The 16,688-nt window shown below is 45.5% G+C and overlaps 1 protein-coding gene across 1 annotated transcript in view; it reads left to right on the top strand.

Moving 5' to 3' along the window:
- LOC138249653 (zinc finger protein 850-like) overlaps positions 1-16,688 on the top strand; it is a 438,254-nt gene that overhangs the window by 308,248 nt on the left and 113,318 nt on the right. Inside the window, exons 5-6 of the mRNA XM_069203611.1 lie at positions 608-814; positions 11,690-11,896. Of these exons, the coding sequence (XP_069059712.1) occupies positions 608-814; positions 11,690-11,896 (414 nt within the window). The remainder of the gene's footprint in view (positions 1-607; positions 815-11,689; positions 11,897-16,688) is intronic.

Here is a 16,688-nt window from a genome sequence, read left to right as displayed (position 1 = left end):
CCAACATGCAAAGATGTACCTCCAAGGGTGGAGAAACAGTATAAGAACTGCTCTGAGAAACCCTTATACATTAAGGGCAACACAGCGGCAGGGTCAACAGTAGTGGCCTCCTCCAGGAAGAGGTAATGCCCAACAGCAATGGACCTCAAAAGAAGAGCAGAAGTGCATAGTCGACAGAGCATCTGCCATGCAATGAAGAATTGCGAGCTCAAGATCTGCTGTGTCCGTAGAACAGGGGGAAGGAATCCATGAGCTAATGAGCCACCTACAAGAAGAATACCATGCATGGAGGGGTGAAGATGCCAGCCAATGGTGAAAGACCATGTCTCACAAAAAGAAAAGTATTCCTGCCCCAACTACTGATGGCAGACTACCCTAACGCCTCTGAATCCTGAATATCCTTTATGGTGCAGAACTACAGACAGAGGTGAGTAAACGTTCCCTTGTGGGTCACACGCTGAGTCTGGTTCCAGCCCCGAAGCTCACCGTGCACAGGTACATCGATGAGTTATCGGCTCAAGTCCTAGTGCGGAGTTGTGGTTTTCTGAGTTAAAATGAATGTCTGTTATAAGTCAAGCAGGTGAAACTTGGCTTTCTTTTCTTTCAGGAGTGGACACTTTCAGACCTAAAGGGATCATGGTGTCAAGTGAAGGACAAATCTCAGCTGTGAAAGTGAAGTTGGAGCCCGAGGAAGCTCCAGTATTCTGTGGCGGACCCCACAATCCACCCGGTGCTAGCTGCCAAGACTTCACCAGGAGCTGGCGGTCTGACGAAGAGCACAAGGGCCCTCAGTCTGTGATCCAGGATCCAGCAGGTGAGGAACCTGTCAACAGCTCCTTTCGTTTCTGAGGCAGCTCCATCCAGCTCATGTCTCATGTCTCAGCATCCTGAGGCGTAGCGCTGCTTTGCTTCTGTCTGACGAAGCGGCCACTGGGGGTGACCTACAGGGAGTACTTCTGTCTGACTGGCCTTTCATCGGGAGCTCGGATGTAATGCTTCTCACTGACTGGCCTTTCATCGGGAGCTCGGATGTAATGCTTCTGACTGACTGTCCTTTCATCGGGGGATGAGGTGTAATGCTTCTGACTGACTGAGCTTGCATCGGGGGATAAGGTTTAATGCTTCGGACTGACTGACCTTTCATCACAAGCTGGGGTGTAATGCTTCTGACTGACTGACTTTGCATCGGGGGATGAGGTGTAATGCTTCTGACTGACTGACCTTTCATCAGGAGCTGGGGTGTAATGCTTCTGACTGACTGACCTTTCATCAGAAGCTGGGGTGTAATGCTTCTGACTGACTGACCTTTCATCAGGAGCTGGGGTGTAATGCTTCTGACTGACTGACCTTTCATTGAGGGATGAGGTGTAATGCTTCTGACTGACTGACCTTTCATCAGGAGCTGGGGTGTAATGCTTCTGACTGACCTTTCATCAGGAGCTGGGGTGTAATGCTTCTGACTCACTGACCTTTCATCAGGAGCTGGGGTGTAATGCTTCTGACTGACTGACCTTTCATTGAGGGATGTGGTGTAATGCTTCTGACTGACTGACCTTTCATAGAGGGATGAGGTGTAATGCTTCTGACTTACTGACCTTTCTTCAGGAGCTGGGGTGTAATGCTTCTGACTGACTGACCTTTCATTGAGGGATAAGGTGTAATGCTTCTGACTGACTGACCTTTCATCAGGAGCTCGGGTGTAATGTTTAGGACTGACCTTTCATTGAGGGATAAGGTGTAATGCTTCTGACTGACTGACCTTTCATCAGGAGCTGGGGTATAATGCTTTGGACTGACTGACCTTTCATCAGGATCTGGGGTGTAATGCTTCTGACTGACTGACCTTTTGTCGCGTAGGCTCTCATTATTCTAATGAGACTACTGGATTTTGAGCAGCAAGATCGTCCACAGTGTGGGAGACTGAGTCTGACCCACGGTGGATGACACTTGTCGCTCCAAATCCAGGCTTTGCTCCGGCTAACTAGCAGTGCCTTATCTCTTCCGAAAGGTAGAGACTATTGGGCAGCCGAGCGCATGACATATTGGTACTTCTCAGGGAAGTCGTGGTCACTCAGGTCACAACCGGTTCTCTCATACACAGTGCGGTCTCATATAAAAATGACAATGAAAGCAGTATAAGTTTTAAAGATTGATTTAATAAAACAACTGCATTTTGGATAAAAAAGCGTGAGCTGCAATAACCAGAACTATACAACACAACAGTATTAAAATGGTGACGATGAGAGTGAAGCATAAGAATAATGCTATCATAGTGCCACTAGAATTGATGGACTATTCCCTATCTAAATCATGTTTCGAGCACACCATGTTAAGCTCTAATCCTGCCTTTCAGGTTCCCCGAGAGGACATCAACCCTCATACCTGAGCAAAGGCCTGTAATCTGCATCAGCATCTGCAACGGAGCATTCAGCATACAGTTGTGGTTCCCTGGCTGGAATCTCCCTCTTGACATGTAATGGGACTAGAAAGTGTTTTTATAATTAACACAGCAAATGTTCTAAGAAAATGTCCCTACGTAAGGATGTGTGTTTTCTACGAACGTTGGAGATTAAACTTCTACCACGTTTACCGGCAATGTACCAGTCTGTAGCCTTGACTGAAGCACAGGGTGATCAAGAATGCGTTGTTTGAGAGCACAGTGCTGAAGTAAGCAAAACAGTTTGATAGAAGAAATTAAAACAAGACCATAAAACTGGTTATTGTAAAAATGACAATGCAAAGCTGAATAAAATATATCTAGGTCACGGTGCACGGCGGCCTAGTGTATTAAACTAACGTGCATAGAGCTATACTTAAAATGGCTACACAACACCCACCCCCTATCGGTATAAAGTGGTTCATGCCAAAAATAAAATTACTCAACCTAAAATATATTTAAAACCCTACTCAATTTTGACAAGGTACGAGGACACACAAGCATAATACTTGACAATTTAACAAATGAGCATGCGGCTTAGAACCAAATTCAAAGAAAATTTTTAATTTAGAGTACTACCGAATCAAGACTGAGTCATGGTAAGCAAGAGATCTTCCACTTCGGCAGATGACAAAACCGGAAAATCCACGCCAAAAACGACCAAGGAGCAGGTGTGTTCCATAGCCCTAGTATCAACCAAGGCGGCATTCCGAGCAGTGCCATTGACGAGTCGAGGGCAACTTCCTCCAGGAAGGGTAGCTTGTAATCAGCTTCACGTAGCAAACGCAACCTCAGTGCACATGTCTGGTAATGAACCCTCAACGAGAACATCAACAGATCAGGATCAATTGCTGGGGGGCGTTGCTGTGAAAGACAAAGTTCCAGTGCATGTTCAAAAGAGCACCAAAGGCACCGAAACACGGGCTGCACACAATCCAAAACTGGTCTGAATGTCAAAGACCAGTCACACCCCAAATGTTCCAGGAGTGTTGCTCCAAAATGCTGCATCATACGTTCACGACACAGCTGCGCTGATGGGAGTGCCTTCATTTGTCCTTGTTGCGGCGGGACAGCCATTGCGGAAAAACAACAGCAACAGCAAGATGCCGGCTAATAAAGCCAAAGTTATCGGAAATCCCCCCAAAATACTACCGAAAATTGAGTGGATAGCTGAAGGTATCAAACCGAATATGGAGGTGAAGGTGTAAACAAAACCAGAATCAACAGCTTTAAAAAAATGTGCTAATCCAGCCATGCTGGACGCATTAAATATATGTCCCACGAGTTCACCAAAGTGTCTCAGAAAGTTTGTATTTAACAGGGACTGTATTTCTGCTGACGACCTTGCCACTTGAAGTGCGTAGGTCTCGTGTGCAGATGTAAGGGCCACATGCTTTTGAAACAATAAAGCCTTGAGTCTACTCAACTTATCAAAATTCACCTTTGAAGTAGCAATGTGAGGCCAGATATCAGCTACCTCCTTTAATTTAGTAGGGGGAAACAGCACGTTACTGCAGCATGTAATGACCTTAGAAACCGAAACAACGTAAACTATTCCGGCCCGCATGCCACAACAGTCTTCACTATTGAGAAGGACGTAGCTGCCGTTTGAAAGCACCTGGAAGGTGAGTCTAATCAAGGGGGCTGGAACTCCCTTCAGATAACAAGCCAAGTTTGAAACCGAGGCGTTACACGCCCCATGCAAGGACAGCTTTTCACAAATCATCGAATGGCTGACTGAAGTCTTGCATTCGCTACCGCTAAGAAAGACCTCCTTCATCCCATTGAAGCATTTGTACGAGAAGGGAAGCTCCCACACCTCATGGATGTAACTATCTCCCAACTTTTCATATCTGCCCTCTGGAATGTGTTTCAAACAAGAGTTGAATTGTTGTGTTGAAATAGGCAGATTAATAACCCCGTATATTAACCACTCTGCCAAAGGTATCTCGGCCAGGGTGAAAGGCAATCTTTCTATTTTTTCGATGTTAAGCATGACATAAGTTGCTTCTTTCTTAGCCACTAGTTGTTGTTGCCGCGTTAAATTAAAGGAAAAAAATATTTCCCTGGCACTGATGTGCTGCCTCGGAACACGACCCGCTTTCAATGTTTGAATTGTCCAACCCAACTGCATAATGGACCTGGTCTGACTCTGCCCATGGTATAAAGAAGACATATCAGATTGTATAATGTCTATAGCAGAAGATACAATGTTGTTTATTGTGTATATCCGGTCAAACAAGATATTTATCCCATTATCTACAACAGCTAATGCCTTTTCCAAATTTTCCTGATCTATTTGCATAACCGTGCTGCAGCATCATGTTAGGATAGCTTCCATATTTCATTGTATACTGCATATAAGAAACGCTTCCTACGTGGTATCCTGTGGCCTGAGAAGAAATCTTGTAAGTCAGTGGCGTTAGACAGGAGACTGAGGTGTGCTTTAACCGCTTCTAGTGAGGATAATTTTAACCATTGTTGGCACAATGTTCCCACACTATATGTTGTAACTATATCTGCATGTTCTGGTGATATATAGCAAGGGTCTGGCCTACTCGTCCTAAAACCCCCCGTGGAGTTAATAAAACATTGATGACACCCGTTGGTATCTATGAGCCACAATAACCACCCGCCTAGACGTGTCAGTGAAGCATTAAACGTACCATTCTGGACCCACTCATTGAGCTCATCTTTTGTTGCATTTGTATACTTTTGCCAGTTGTCAAATTTTGCAGGGGCAGGTACACTGGGCATGTTTAAGTCTCTAATTGTTGCTAAGCCTAAACAACTTGTTTGTTGGACTGTTTCATTCACAAAGATCATTTGAACAAGGATGAGACATGCTCTAATCAATGTTTCCTTTCCCTGATCTGCCAATTTTTCGTTCCCCAAACACTTTTCAAATCAATAGATTTGGACCAATATTCATAACCTTCTATTGATAACCGGGAAACAAAGGATTCCGAATATATAAATTTCGTGTTGGTCAATAACATATGCATATCCTTAGTAGGAGTTACTTTAAAATAATATGACTCAGCATTCTTTGATGATGCCCAGAAAAATACGCAAACTTTTCAGTATAAGTTTTATAACTCCCTTGCGGTGGAGTTGGACACTGTTCCCCTTGCATGTAATTAAATATTGTTTTGGGAATACTCGCTCTATGTATGAAGTGGTGTCCATAATAATTTTAGCAAAACATATCACCATAATTTTCTTTGAATTGGTAAACATCTTCGTTTTTAAAGACAGTATAATATTGTAATTCTGTCATCATAGAATCAACTGTTTTCACATCCCAATAATCAGATACAATTCCTGGTATAACTATATCATTCATTGATAATTTTAACACATACGGTATTTGAATAATTTCCGTGGGACCCTATATATCGAACATTACTTTGTCCCAAACAATCCCATCAGGAATTGGCACTGCGGAAATGTTCACAAAAGACAAGTTTCTTTGGACCTTATGTGATGAAAAATGTGGTTTCCACACCTCCTCCACCTGTTCGACCGCCTATCTTTCGGGAAGAAAATGACCATGTATTAACAGGAAAAATGTTATAACGAAACCAATCCAAAGTAGAAATGCTAAAACAGTCAAAGAAGCCATACATAGTTCCATGGAAAAATGAAGTATGTTTCTTTAAGCCAATGTATTAGCTTACGTGCACCTGACAGGTCAGCTGTCGAAGAGGCGAATGAGTCTGATAAATCGTCGTTGAAGTCGGCAAAATAACCAGAGGCAGGTTGTGCAAATGGCGTAGCCGATGTCAGTGGTGGAGTTGGTGTTTCCTGTGGTGGCACACTGTAGACAGCACTATCCGTCTGGTTTGTAGTCGTGTTTACTTGATCAAATGTTTCTAAATTGTTTTTTTGTTAGTGGAACTAATGCAAGATCATCATCCACCCTCCCCAAGCTTGGAGAGGTATCAGTGTTGGTATAAACAACTTGTAGCGGAACTTCTTCTCCAGTAGTGAGAGGGATTCGGAAACTACTGGATATTCCTCTTGGTCGGCTGTGCAGGATCGGTCACATGGTGTAATTTGACAATGTCAATTGAAATAAAACAATTTTTTTTGGCAGCTGGCAACTCTGGTAGAATAACAGTTCTGGTACTGTGTATCCCCAGTACAGGGACTGGTGCTTGATAAGAAGGGCCATATTCCTTTTTCACAGCAACCTTTTCACGTACAAGATCCCCAACTCTGGGAATCCAGCTGGTAGATGTTAGAGGCACATCCTTAATTCCTGTGGAGGCAGCACTTTTCGAAGAATTATCTTCATGGAACTGTTGTAATTCCTGTAAAACAGTGACACATGTCAAAAGGTGTTTCTGTTGCCTACACGACAGGACCATCAAGATCCGGAACAAACATTTGAGTTCCGATCAGGCACTCATATGAAGTACGACCCCCCCAGGGACCTTCTATGCAGGTTATTTAGTGCTCTCTGAACTCCGTACAGGTGGGTAAGCCAACTACAACCCGTACCTAAGACTCTGGCTGTTAGGGATTGCTTTAAATCACGGTTTAATCGATCCACTACACAATTTCCCTCAGGATGAAATGGAGATGAGTACTACAGTTGGACCCCCAACAAAACCATGGTGTCCCTGAATGTCCTTGAGGCGAAAGCAGGGCCCTGGTCCGAATGGAAAGCCGCAAAAGCATATGCACCAATAAAGACTCGCAAATCTTTAATAACAGTGCGAGCGTCAGTCGAGCGTTGTGGCTACACCCATACAAATCTGGAGCATGAATCAACAGCGACTAATATGTATTTGTATGCACTATCCGGTGTTAGTGGACCGCAGTGGTCCAAGTACACACACTGTAATTGTTTGTTTGAAATCAAGAGGGGTGTCTGCAGCGGGCGCTTAGCTGTAGAAACTTTAATTTGTTGACAGATGTCACAACAAAGGACATTCTGCTTAGTCTCTTTGTAGAGACCGGGCCACCAATAACGGGCCTGTAAGAATGAAATTGTAGCCGCCACACCAGCATGTGCAGATGCCATCCCCTCATGTGCTGCTTTGATCAATTGTGGTCTTCTATCTTTGTTGGGGATGTCACATACGCCTACGCCTGGAATTTTAACTTCAACGTTCAGCATACTTCCCATATAGTATTGATATTTGTTAGGGAATCCTTTAGGATGGGGCGTACCATCAACCGTAGCTTTTATGGCAGCCAAAGTGTCTGTGTCTGGTTTGGAACTCGAACGAGTCACTGCAGCTACAGTGGCTACTGCCACTGCTGACTTTGCGGCTTCATCAGCCAAAGTATTACGTGTATTCCAACGCGCTGGTGTCCAAGTCTATGCACAACATGGACTTTCGGCAGCGTCTCTTTCAGATCTGCTACCTTCCCCCACAGAAGTCTGTGTTTTATGGTGTTGCCTTTGGAATCTCTGCACCCATTCTGGCACCAATAATGCAAATATTCATTAAAGGACTGGACACAGTAATATGAATCACAAACAATCAGCGCAGGCTGTGCCGGATCCGTATGTTCTAGTGCCATCAGCAGAGCTTTTAGCTCAGCCAATTGTGCTGTACAATCCCCTAAGGTCTGTGTAAAGGTGTATAGGGGACATATAGCCACTTACAACTGCGTAAGCAGAATATTGATGCTTAGTTCCAATCGCCGGTTGTGCAGAGCCATCAGTGTACATGACTCTATGATATTGATCGATGGGCAATTTATTTGCTGGAACTGGATATTCTACTTCATATTGTAGAAATTCCTGAGTTTGTAACTTGGGGTCAAAAATGTAGTCTACATCAATGGCTGTTAAAGACGTAGCCTATTGTATCCATCGTGGATTAAGTGCTTTTTGGTTTGGGACACTGGCTTTTGTAACAGCCTCTAGGGCTGGAATCGGGGAAACAACAATAATGCATTTTCCTTGGGCAAGAGGTCTTTCTTTAATGACAGCCATCTGCACAGCAGTGAGTATTTTTTCTGTGGGAGCAAATCGTTGTTCAGCTGCTGAATACAAATGTGATTTGTATGCAATTGGGACTGTCTCACCTTCATTAAATGTCACATAGGTGAAACCGATGGCCCCAGCTATTACCCTGATGACCAAATGTGTTTTGTTGTCCCTTGTGTGTAAGTGTTTTGCTGCTAGCATGTCTGTTTGCAACTCTCGAAGAGTGCGTGTATGTTCAACTGTCCAGAATTTACTTGAAAAATTGGGACGTATTAAGTCATATAAAGGTTTTATGCGCGTAGCATAATCGGGAATGTAGGTTCTGCCAAAATTTAGGAAATCTAACAACGATTGGAGTTTTTTAATCGTATTCGGTGGTTGTAATTGTGCAAATATTTCTACAAATTGTGGTGTTAGGCTCTTCCCTTCACTCGACAGCTAATATCCCAGGAACAGGACGCTGAGGAAGGCAATTTTAGTTTTTTTAAAGTTAAATTTGTAGCCAAGTTCGGCAAACCCTACAACAATGCGGGCTACCCGTCTTAAATGTTGTAGTGACTCATCATTTGTGAGATATATATCATCTACATATGACAATGCTTCAGAGTCAATCTTGTGTAAAATGGCAGTCACTCGAGCCGCAAACAGTCCTGGGCTGTTCTTATACCCCTAAGGCAAACAACAGAATTTTTCCTGAGAGCCTAGTGCGCTAAAGCTTGTTAAGTCCCTACTTTCAGGTGCTATATTCTGGCAGAAGAACACATTTGAAATGTCTAAAGTTGTTAGTGCAGTGCTATGTGAATTTTCTTTAGCATATGTGCGTGTATGACTGTTTAAATGTCTGTATTCTAAGACTATTCTGTATGAATGGTCTGGTTTAGCTACAGGAAACAAAGGGTTATTCATCGGCAAGACACAGGGTTCAATCACACCCTGGTACTCTAATTGCATTAGTATTTCTCTCACCAATGCCCTTGCTTCTTGTTTTATGGGATACTGCGGTTGTGGCTGAGATTCACTTTTAATGGGGATGACATGGTAGGGGGAGTCCCTATCCCACCCTACGTGATTTCTGCATAACGCGGGTGCCTGTGCTAGAGCCCTTTCAATACAATAGGATTCAGCGAGTTCCTCTGGAACAAGGGGCAAGAAAGAAGGTTTAATTACATCTTCTCCATATAGGCAGGTACAGACAAAGTCAGACGGCCAGTCTTGTTCGGCCAACAAGATGTCATACACTTTGACTATGCGATCCCAAAAGATTGCCTGTATTGTGCGTTCAATGTCTCCTTCTAATTGCAGTGTTACTTTGTACACCCTATCAGGCTCGGAGACATGCATGTCCGCTGTTTCTACTTGTATGAAGTCATCAGTTGCTTTACCCTCCAGATGCTCCAGAAGATTCCAGCAAACTATTGTGACCTCTGCCGCGCTGTCTAGCAATGCTAGAGCCCAGTTCTTGTTCTTCAAGAGGACCGTCTTCCTGTGTGGCATGTCGAACTGAGACTGCTGCCACCTTTTTCTTTTTAAATTGTTGTTTTTGTTGGACAGGTTTCTCTTCCTTTTTAACAGAAATCTCTGAAGAGGGTTGTGATTCCTGTCTCAGTTTCACGTACTCTGTTCTTCGCTCTGATTGCCCACCTCTTACATTTCTCTTTTTCGATGAGTCCTGAAAGGAACGAGATTGGCGTGTATCAGTATATTGATATCAGGCATTTTGATATTATCTCGATTTCTGAGATTATACCTATTCTGTAGGGTCTTCATACGCGGAGATTCTCCCCTTTCTTTTTTAGGCGTTTGTTGTTTTTTATCCCAGCGTTTCTTATTACCCTCAGGCTGTTGTTTAGAAGTATCTTTATTTGTTTTACCCTGAAATTGAGGTTTTTGTCGTCTAGCCCCTAGGATATCTCAACCGATACTTGAATATGTTTCCGCTATTATTTTAGGCAGCTCACTTTCCTGATCTTGTTGCGGAACGTCACGGAGCCACATGCCCACTGCGAGTGCAACTGATTCCCCTTTAAGATTACTTAAAATGATTGAGGATACTGTGGCAAAGTTGCCCATCAGTTGCATCCCCAAATCTAGGGCCGGGGCAGCCCCGTATTCATCTTGAATTTGTTTGAGCACTTCCGGTAGGTTGGCAAGTGTCGTGTACCATGTGCAGTTGTATAGAGCGCGGCAAATACCTTGCCCCATGTATTACAGTTTTCTACTGTAGGGACCATCCCAAAGGGCAAGCACATCGTTAATATTCTATGTTTATCCTGAGGTCCCATATGGGGAAATACTGCCTCCAGCATATTTATTTTTTGTGCTAGCCAAAACGGAGTTTCCTCTCATTTGGCCGCTACTTTACCCATAATCGAATGTACAGTCGCCGGATTTATACATGGTGTTACTGCATGTGGATGTGCTGGTGCAGCACGTGCTGGGTTTGTATTTAAAGTTTGCATCACAAATTGCACTAATCGTCTGTATATTGCTATTAATTCAATATATAAGCGACGAACCTCAGCTACTGCTAAATTCCCAACCGCAGGATGTGGTGTATAAGTGGCCAATAAAGACCAGGTAGGACCGTCATTACTTAGTGGACCTAACCTAACTGGTAATATTGTATGGGGTAGGGTGCCATCAAGCCAATTATTATGTTCTTGATAAGATAGAGTTATCTCTAAATATGCTTACGCTCTGTATTGTCCAGGCGTGTTCGCAACTGTATGTGTGAAATGTATTTGTGTTCCCATCAACTGCTGGAAATGTGATCCAAGAGTAAAAAAGCTCTGTTCTATAAGCTGCATGGGCGTCCACCACAAACGTGACTTGACCTCCCTGGGCCGTTAGGCCATTTGCTAGTAAGTGTGCTGTGAGAGATTGTCTCATGTTAACAGCTATTTGTACAATTTGGGGATTCGCCATGATAGAAGCACTATGAGTTCAGAGAAGGCACACCAAGATGGGGTTTTCCTTATCAAGTTCAAGCCTGAACAGCCGCCAGCTGTAATAGGATTACCTATACAGCTGTGGTGGAAATCCTCAGTGCCACTGACATCTTCGTACACGGCAATAGGGTGTCATTATATAAAATGAGACTGAGATACTCCGGTGGACCTGAAAATTAGAGCCTGACCAAACGTTGGCGGCGCCATGTCGCGTAGGCTCTCATTATTCTAACCGTGCACAGGTACATCGATGCGTTATCGGCTCAAGTCCTAGTGCGGAGTTGTGATTTTCTGAGTTAAAATGAATGTCTGTTATAAGTCAAGCAGGTGAAACTTGGCTTTCTTTTCTTTCAGGAGTGGACACTTTCAGACCTAAAGGGATCATGGTGTCAAGTGAAGGAAAAATCTCAGCTGTGAAAGTGAAGTTGGAGCCCGAGGAAGCTGCAGTATTCTGTGGCGGACCCCACAATCCAACGGGTGCTAGCTGCCAAGACTTCACCAGGAGCTGGCGGTCTGACGAAGAGCACAAGGGCCCTCAGTCTGTGATCCAGGATCCAGCAGGTGAGGAACCTGTCAACAGCTCCTTTCATTTCTGAGGCAGCTCCATCCAGCTCATGTCTCATGTCTCAGCATCCTGAGGCGTAGCGCTGCATTGCTCCTGTCTGACGAACCAGCCACTGGGGGTGACCTATAGGGAGTACTTCTGTCTGACTGGCCTTTCATCGGGAGCTCGGATGTAATGCTTCTGACTGACTGACCTTTCATCGGGGGATGAGGTGTAATGCTTCTGACTGACTAACCTTGCATCGTTGGATGAGGTGTAATGCTTCGGACTGACTGACCTTTCATGGGGGGATGAGGTATAATGCTTCTGACTGACTGACCTTTCATCACAAGCTGGGGTGTAATGCTTCTGACTGACTGACCGTGCATCGGAGGATGAGGTGTAATGCTTCTGACTGACTGACCTTTCATCAGGAGCTGGGGTGTAATGCTTCTTACTGACTGACCTTTCATCAGGAGCTGGGGTGTAATGCTTCTGACTGACTGACCTTTCATTGAGGGATGAGGTGTAATGCTTCTGGCTGACTGACCTTTCATCAGGAGCTGGGGTGTAATGCTTCTGACTGACTGACCTTTCATTGAGGGATGAGGTGTAATGCTTCTGACTGACTGACCTTTCATTGGGGGATGAGGTGTAATGCCTCTGACTGACCTTTCATTGAGGGATGAGGTGTAATGCTTCTGACTGACTGACCTTTCATCAGGTGCTGGAGTGTAATGCTTCTCACTGACTGACCTTTCATCGGGGTATGAGGTGTAATGCTTCTGACCTTTCACTGAGGGCTGACTTATTGTGCTTCTGTCTGATGAACCGGCCACTGGGGGTGACCTATAGGGAGTACTTCTGTCTGACTGACCTTTCATCAGGGGCTGAGGTGTAATGCCTCTGACTAACCTTTCATTGAGGGATGAGGTGTAATGCTTCTGACTTACTGACCTTTCATCAGGCGCTGGAGTGTAATGCTTCTGACTGACTGACCTTTCACTGAGGGCTGACTTATCGTGCTTCTGTCTGATGAACCGGCCATTGAGCATGACATATAGTGAGTACTTCTGTCTGACAAACATTTCATCACAAGCTGAGGTGTAATGCTTCTGACTGACTGACCTTTCATCGGGGGATGAGGTGTTATGCTTCTGACTGACTGACCTTTTATTGAGGGATGAGGTGTAATGCTTCTGACTGACTGACCTTTCATCAGGAGCTCGGGTGTAATGTTTCTGACTGACTGACATTTCTTCGGGAGCTGGGATGTAATGCTTCTGACTGACTGAACTTTCATTGAGGGATGAGGTGTAATGCTTCTGACTGACTGACTGACCGACCTTTCATCAGGAGCTGGGGTGTTTTGCTTTTGACGGATTGACCTTTCATCAGGATCTGGGGTGTAATGCTTCTGACTGATTTCATCAGGAGCTGTAGTGTTATGCTTCTGACTGACTGACCTCTCACTGATGGCTGACTTATCGTGCTTCTGTATGATGAACCGGCCATTGAGGATGACTTATAGTGAGTACTTCTGGCTGGCCAAACTTTCATCACGAGCTGGTGTGTAATGCTTCTGACTGACTAACCTTTCATCACAAGCTGGAGTGTAATGCTTCTGACTGACCTTTCATTGGGGGATGAGGTGTAATGCTTCTGATTGACTGACCTTTCATCAGGAGCTGGGGTGTAATGCTTCTGACTGACCTTTCACTGAGGGCTGACATATCGTGCTTCTGTCTGATGAACCGGCCATTGATGATGACTTATAGTGAGTACTTCTGTCTGGCGAACCTTTCATCACGAGCTGGGATATAGTGCTTCTGACTGACTGACTGACCTTTCATCAGGAGCTGGGGTTTAATGCTTCTGACTAACTGACCTTTCATCAGGAGCTGGGGTGTAATGCTTCTGACTGACTGACCTTTGACCAGGAGCTGGGGTATAATGCTTCTGACTGACTGACCTTTCATTGAGGGATGAGGTGTAATGCTTCTGACTGACTGACCTTTCATCAGGAGCTGGGGTGGAATGCTTCTGACTGACTGACCTTTCACTGAGGGCTGACATATCGTGCTTCTGTCTGATGAACCAGCCTTTGAGGATGACTTATAGGGAGTACTTCTGTCTGACGAACCTTTCATCACGAGCTGGGGTGTAATGCTTCTGACTGACCTTTCATTTGGGATGAGGTGTAATGCTTCTGACTGACTGATTGACCTTTCATCAGGAGCTGGGGTATAATGCTTCCAACTGACTGACCTTTCATCAGGAGCTCGGGTGTAATGTTTCTGACTGACCTTTCATTGAGGGATGAAGTGTAATGCTTCTGACTGACTGACCTTTCATCATGAGCTGGGGTGTAATGCTTCTGACTGATTGACCTTTCATCAGGAGCTGGAGTGTGATGCTTCTAACTGACTAACCTTTCATTGAGGGATAAGGTGTAATGCTTCTGACTGACCTTTCATCAGGAGCTGGGGTGTAATGTGTAGGAGGCTGGACTGGCTTGTAGTGAGTACCAAGGGGTACTTACACCTTGCACCAGGCCCAGTTATCCCTTATTAGTGTAGAAGAGGTGTTTCTAGCAGCTTAGGCTGATAGATAATGGTAGCTTAGCAGAGCAGCTTAGGCTGAACTAGGAGACGAGTGAAGCTCCTACAGTACCACTAGTGTCACTTGCACAATATCATAAGAAAACACAATACACAGATATACTAAAAATAAAGGTACTTTATTTTTACGACAATATGCCAAAGTATCTCAGTGAGTACCCTCAGTATGAGGATAGCAAATATACACAAGATCTATGTACACAATACCAAAAATATGCAGTATAGTAATAGAAAACAGTGCAAACAATGTATAGTTACAATAGGATGCAATGGGGACACATAGGGATAGGGGCAACACAAACCATATACTCCAAAAGTGGAATGCGAACCACGAATGGACCCCAAACCTATGTGACCTTGTAGAGGGTCGCTTGGACTGTAAGAAAACAGTGAGGGTTAGAAAAATAGCCCACCCCAAGACCCTGAAAAGTGAGTGCAAAGTGCACTAAAGTTCCCCAAAGAGCACAGAAGTCGTGATAGGGAAATTCTGCAGGAAAGACCAACACCAGCAATGCAACAACAATGGATTTCCAGACTAGAGTACCTGTGGAACAAGGGGACCAAGTCCAAAAGTCACGATCAAGTCGAGAGTGGGCAGATGCCCAGGAAATGCCAGCTGTGGGTGCAAAGAAGCTGCTACTGGACAGTAGAAGCTGAGGATTCTGCAAGAACGACAAGGGCTAGAAACTTCCCTTTTGGAGGATGGATGTCCCACGTCGTGAAGAGTCGTGCAGAAGTGTTTTCCTGAAGAAAGACCGCAAACAAGCCTTGCTAGCTGCAAATCGTGCAGTTAGGGTTTTTGGATGCTGCTGTGGCCCAGGAAGGGCCAGGATGTCACCAATTGCGTGAGGGGACAGAGGGGGCGCCCAGCAAGACAAGGAGCCCTCTCAGAAGCAAGCAGCACCCGGAGAAGTGCCGGAACAGGCACTACGAAGTGGAGTGAAACGGTGCTCACCCGAAGTTGCACAAGAGAGTCCCACGCCGCCAGAGGACAACTCAGGAGGTCGTGCAATGCAGGTTAGAGTGCCGTGGACCCAGGCTTCGCTGTGCACAAAGGATTTCTGCCGGAAGTGCACACAGGCCGGAGTAGCTGCAAAAGACGCGGTTCCCAGCAATGCAGTCTGGCGTGGGGAGGCAAGGACTTACCTCCACCAAACTTGGACTGAAGAGTCACTGGACAGTAGGAGTCACTTGGACAGAGTTGCTGGATTCAAGGGACCTCGCTCATCGTACTGAGAGGAGACCCAGGGGACCGGTGATGCAGTTCTTTGGTGCCTGCGGTTGCAGGGGGACGATTCCGTCGACCCACGGGAAATTTCTTCGGAGCTTCTAGTGCAGAGAGGAGGGAGACTACCCCCACAGCATGCACCACCAGGAAAACAGTCGAGAAGGCAGCAGGATCAGCGTTACAGAGCTGCAGTAGTCATCTTCGCTACTTTGTTGCAGTTTTGCAGGCTTCCAGCACGGTCAGCAGTCGATTCCTTGGCAGAAGGTGAAGAGAGAGATGCAGAGGAACTCTGATGAGCTCTTGCATTCGTTATCTAAGGAATTCCCCAAAGCAGAGACCCTAAATAGCCAGAAAAGAGGGTTTGGCTACTTAGGAGAGAGGATAGGCTAGCAACACCTGAAGGAGCCTATCAGAAGGAGTCTCTGACGTCACCTGCTGGCACTGGCCACTCAGAGCAGTCCAGTGTGCCAGCAGCACCTCTGTTTCCAAGAGGGCAGAGGTCTGGAGCACACTGGAGGAGCTCTGGGCACCTCCCAGGGGAGGTGCAGGTCAGGGGAGTGGTCCCTCCCCTTTCCTTTGTCCAGTTTCGCGCCAGAGCAGGGCTGAGGGGTCCCTGAACCGGTGTAGACTGGCTTATGCAGAAATGGGCACCATCTGTGCCCATGAAAGCATTTCCAGAGGCTGGGGGAGGCTACTCCTCCCCTGCCTTAACACCTTTTTCCAAAGGGAGAGGGTGTAACACCCTCTCTCTGAGGAAGTCCTTTGATCTGCCTTCCTGGGCCAAGCCTGGCTGGGCCCCAGGAGGGCAGAAACCTGTCTGAGGGGTTGGCAGCAGCTGCAGTGAAACCCCTGAAAAGGCTATTTGGCAGTACCCGGGTCTGTGCTAGAGACCCGTGGGATCATGGGATTGTGCCAACAATGCCAGGATGGCATAGAGGGGGCAATTCCATGATCATAGAC

This window comes from Pleurodeles waltl, chromosome 8 (assembly GCF_031143425.1).
Source record: "Pleurodeles waltl isolate 20211129_DDA chromosome 8, aPleWal1.hap1.20221129, whole genome shotgun sequence".
Lineage (NCBI taxonomy): Eukaryota > Metazoa > Chordata > Amphibia > Caudata > Salamandridae > Pleurodeles > Pleurodeles waltl.
This window is presented reverse-complemented; position numbering and strand designations above follow the sequence as displayed.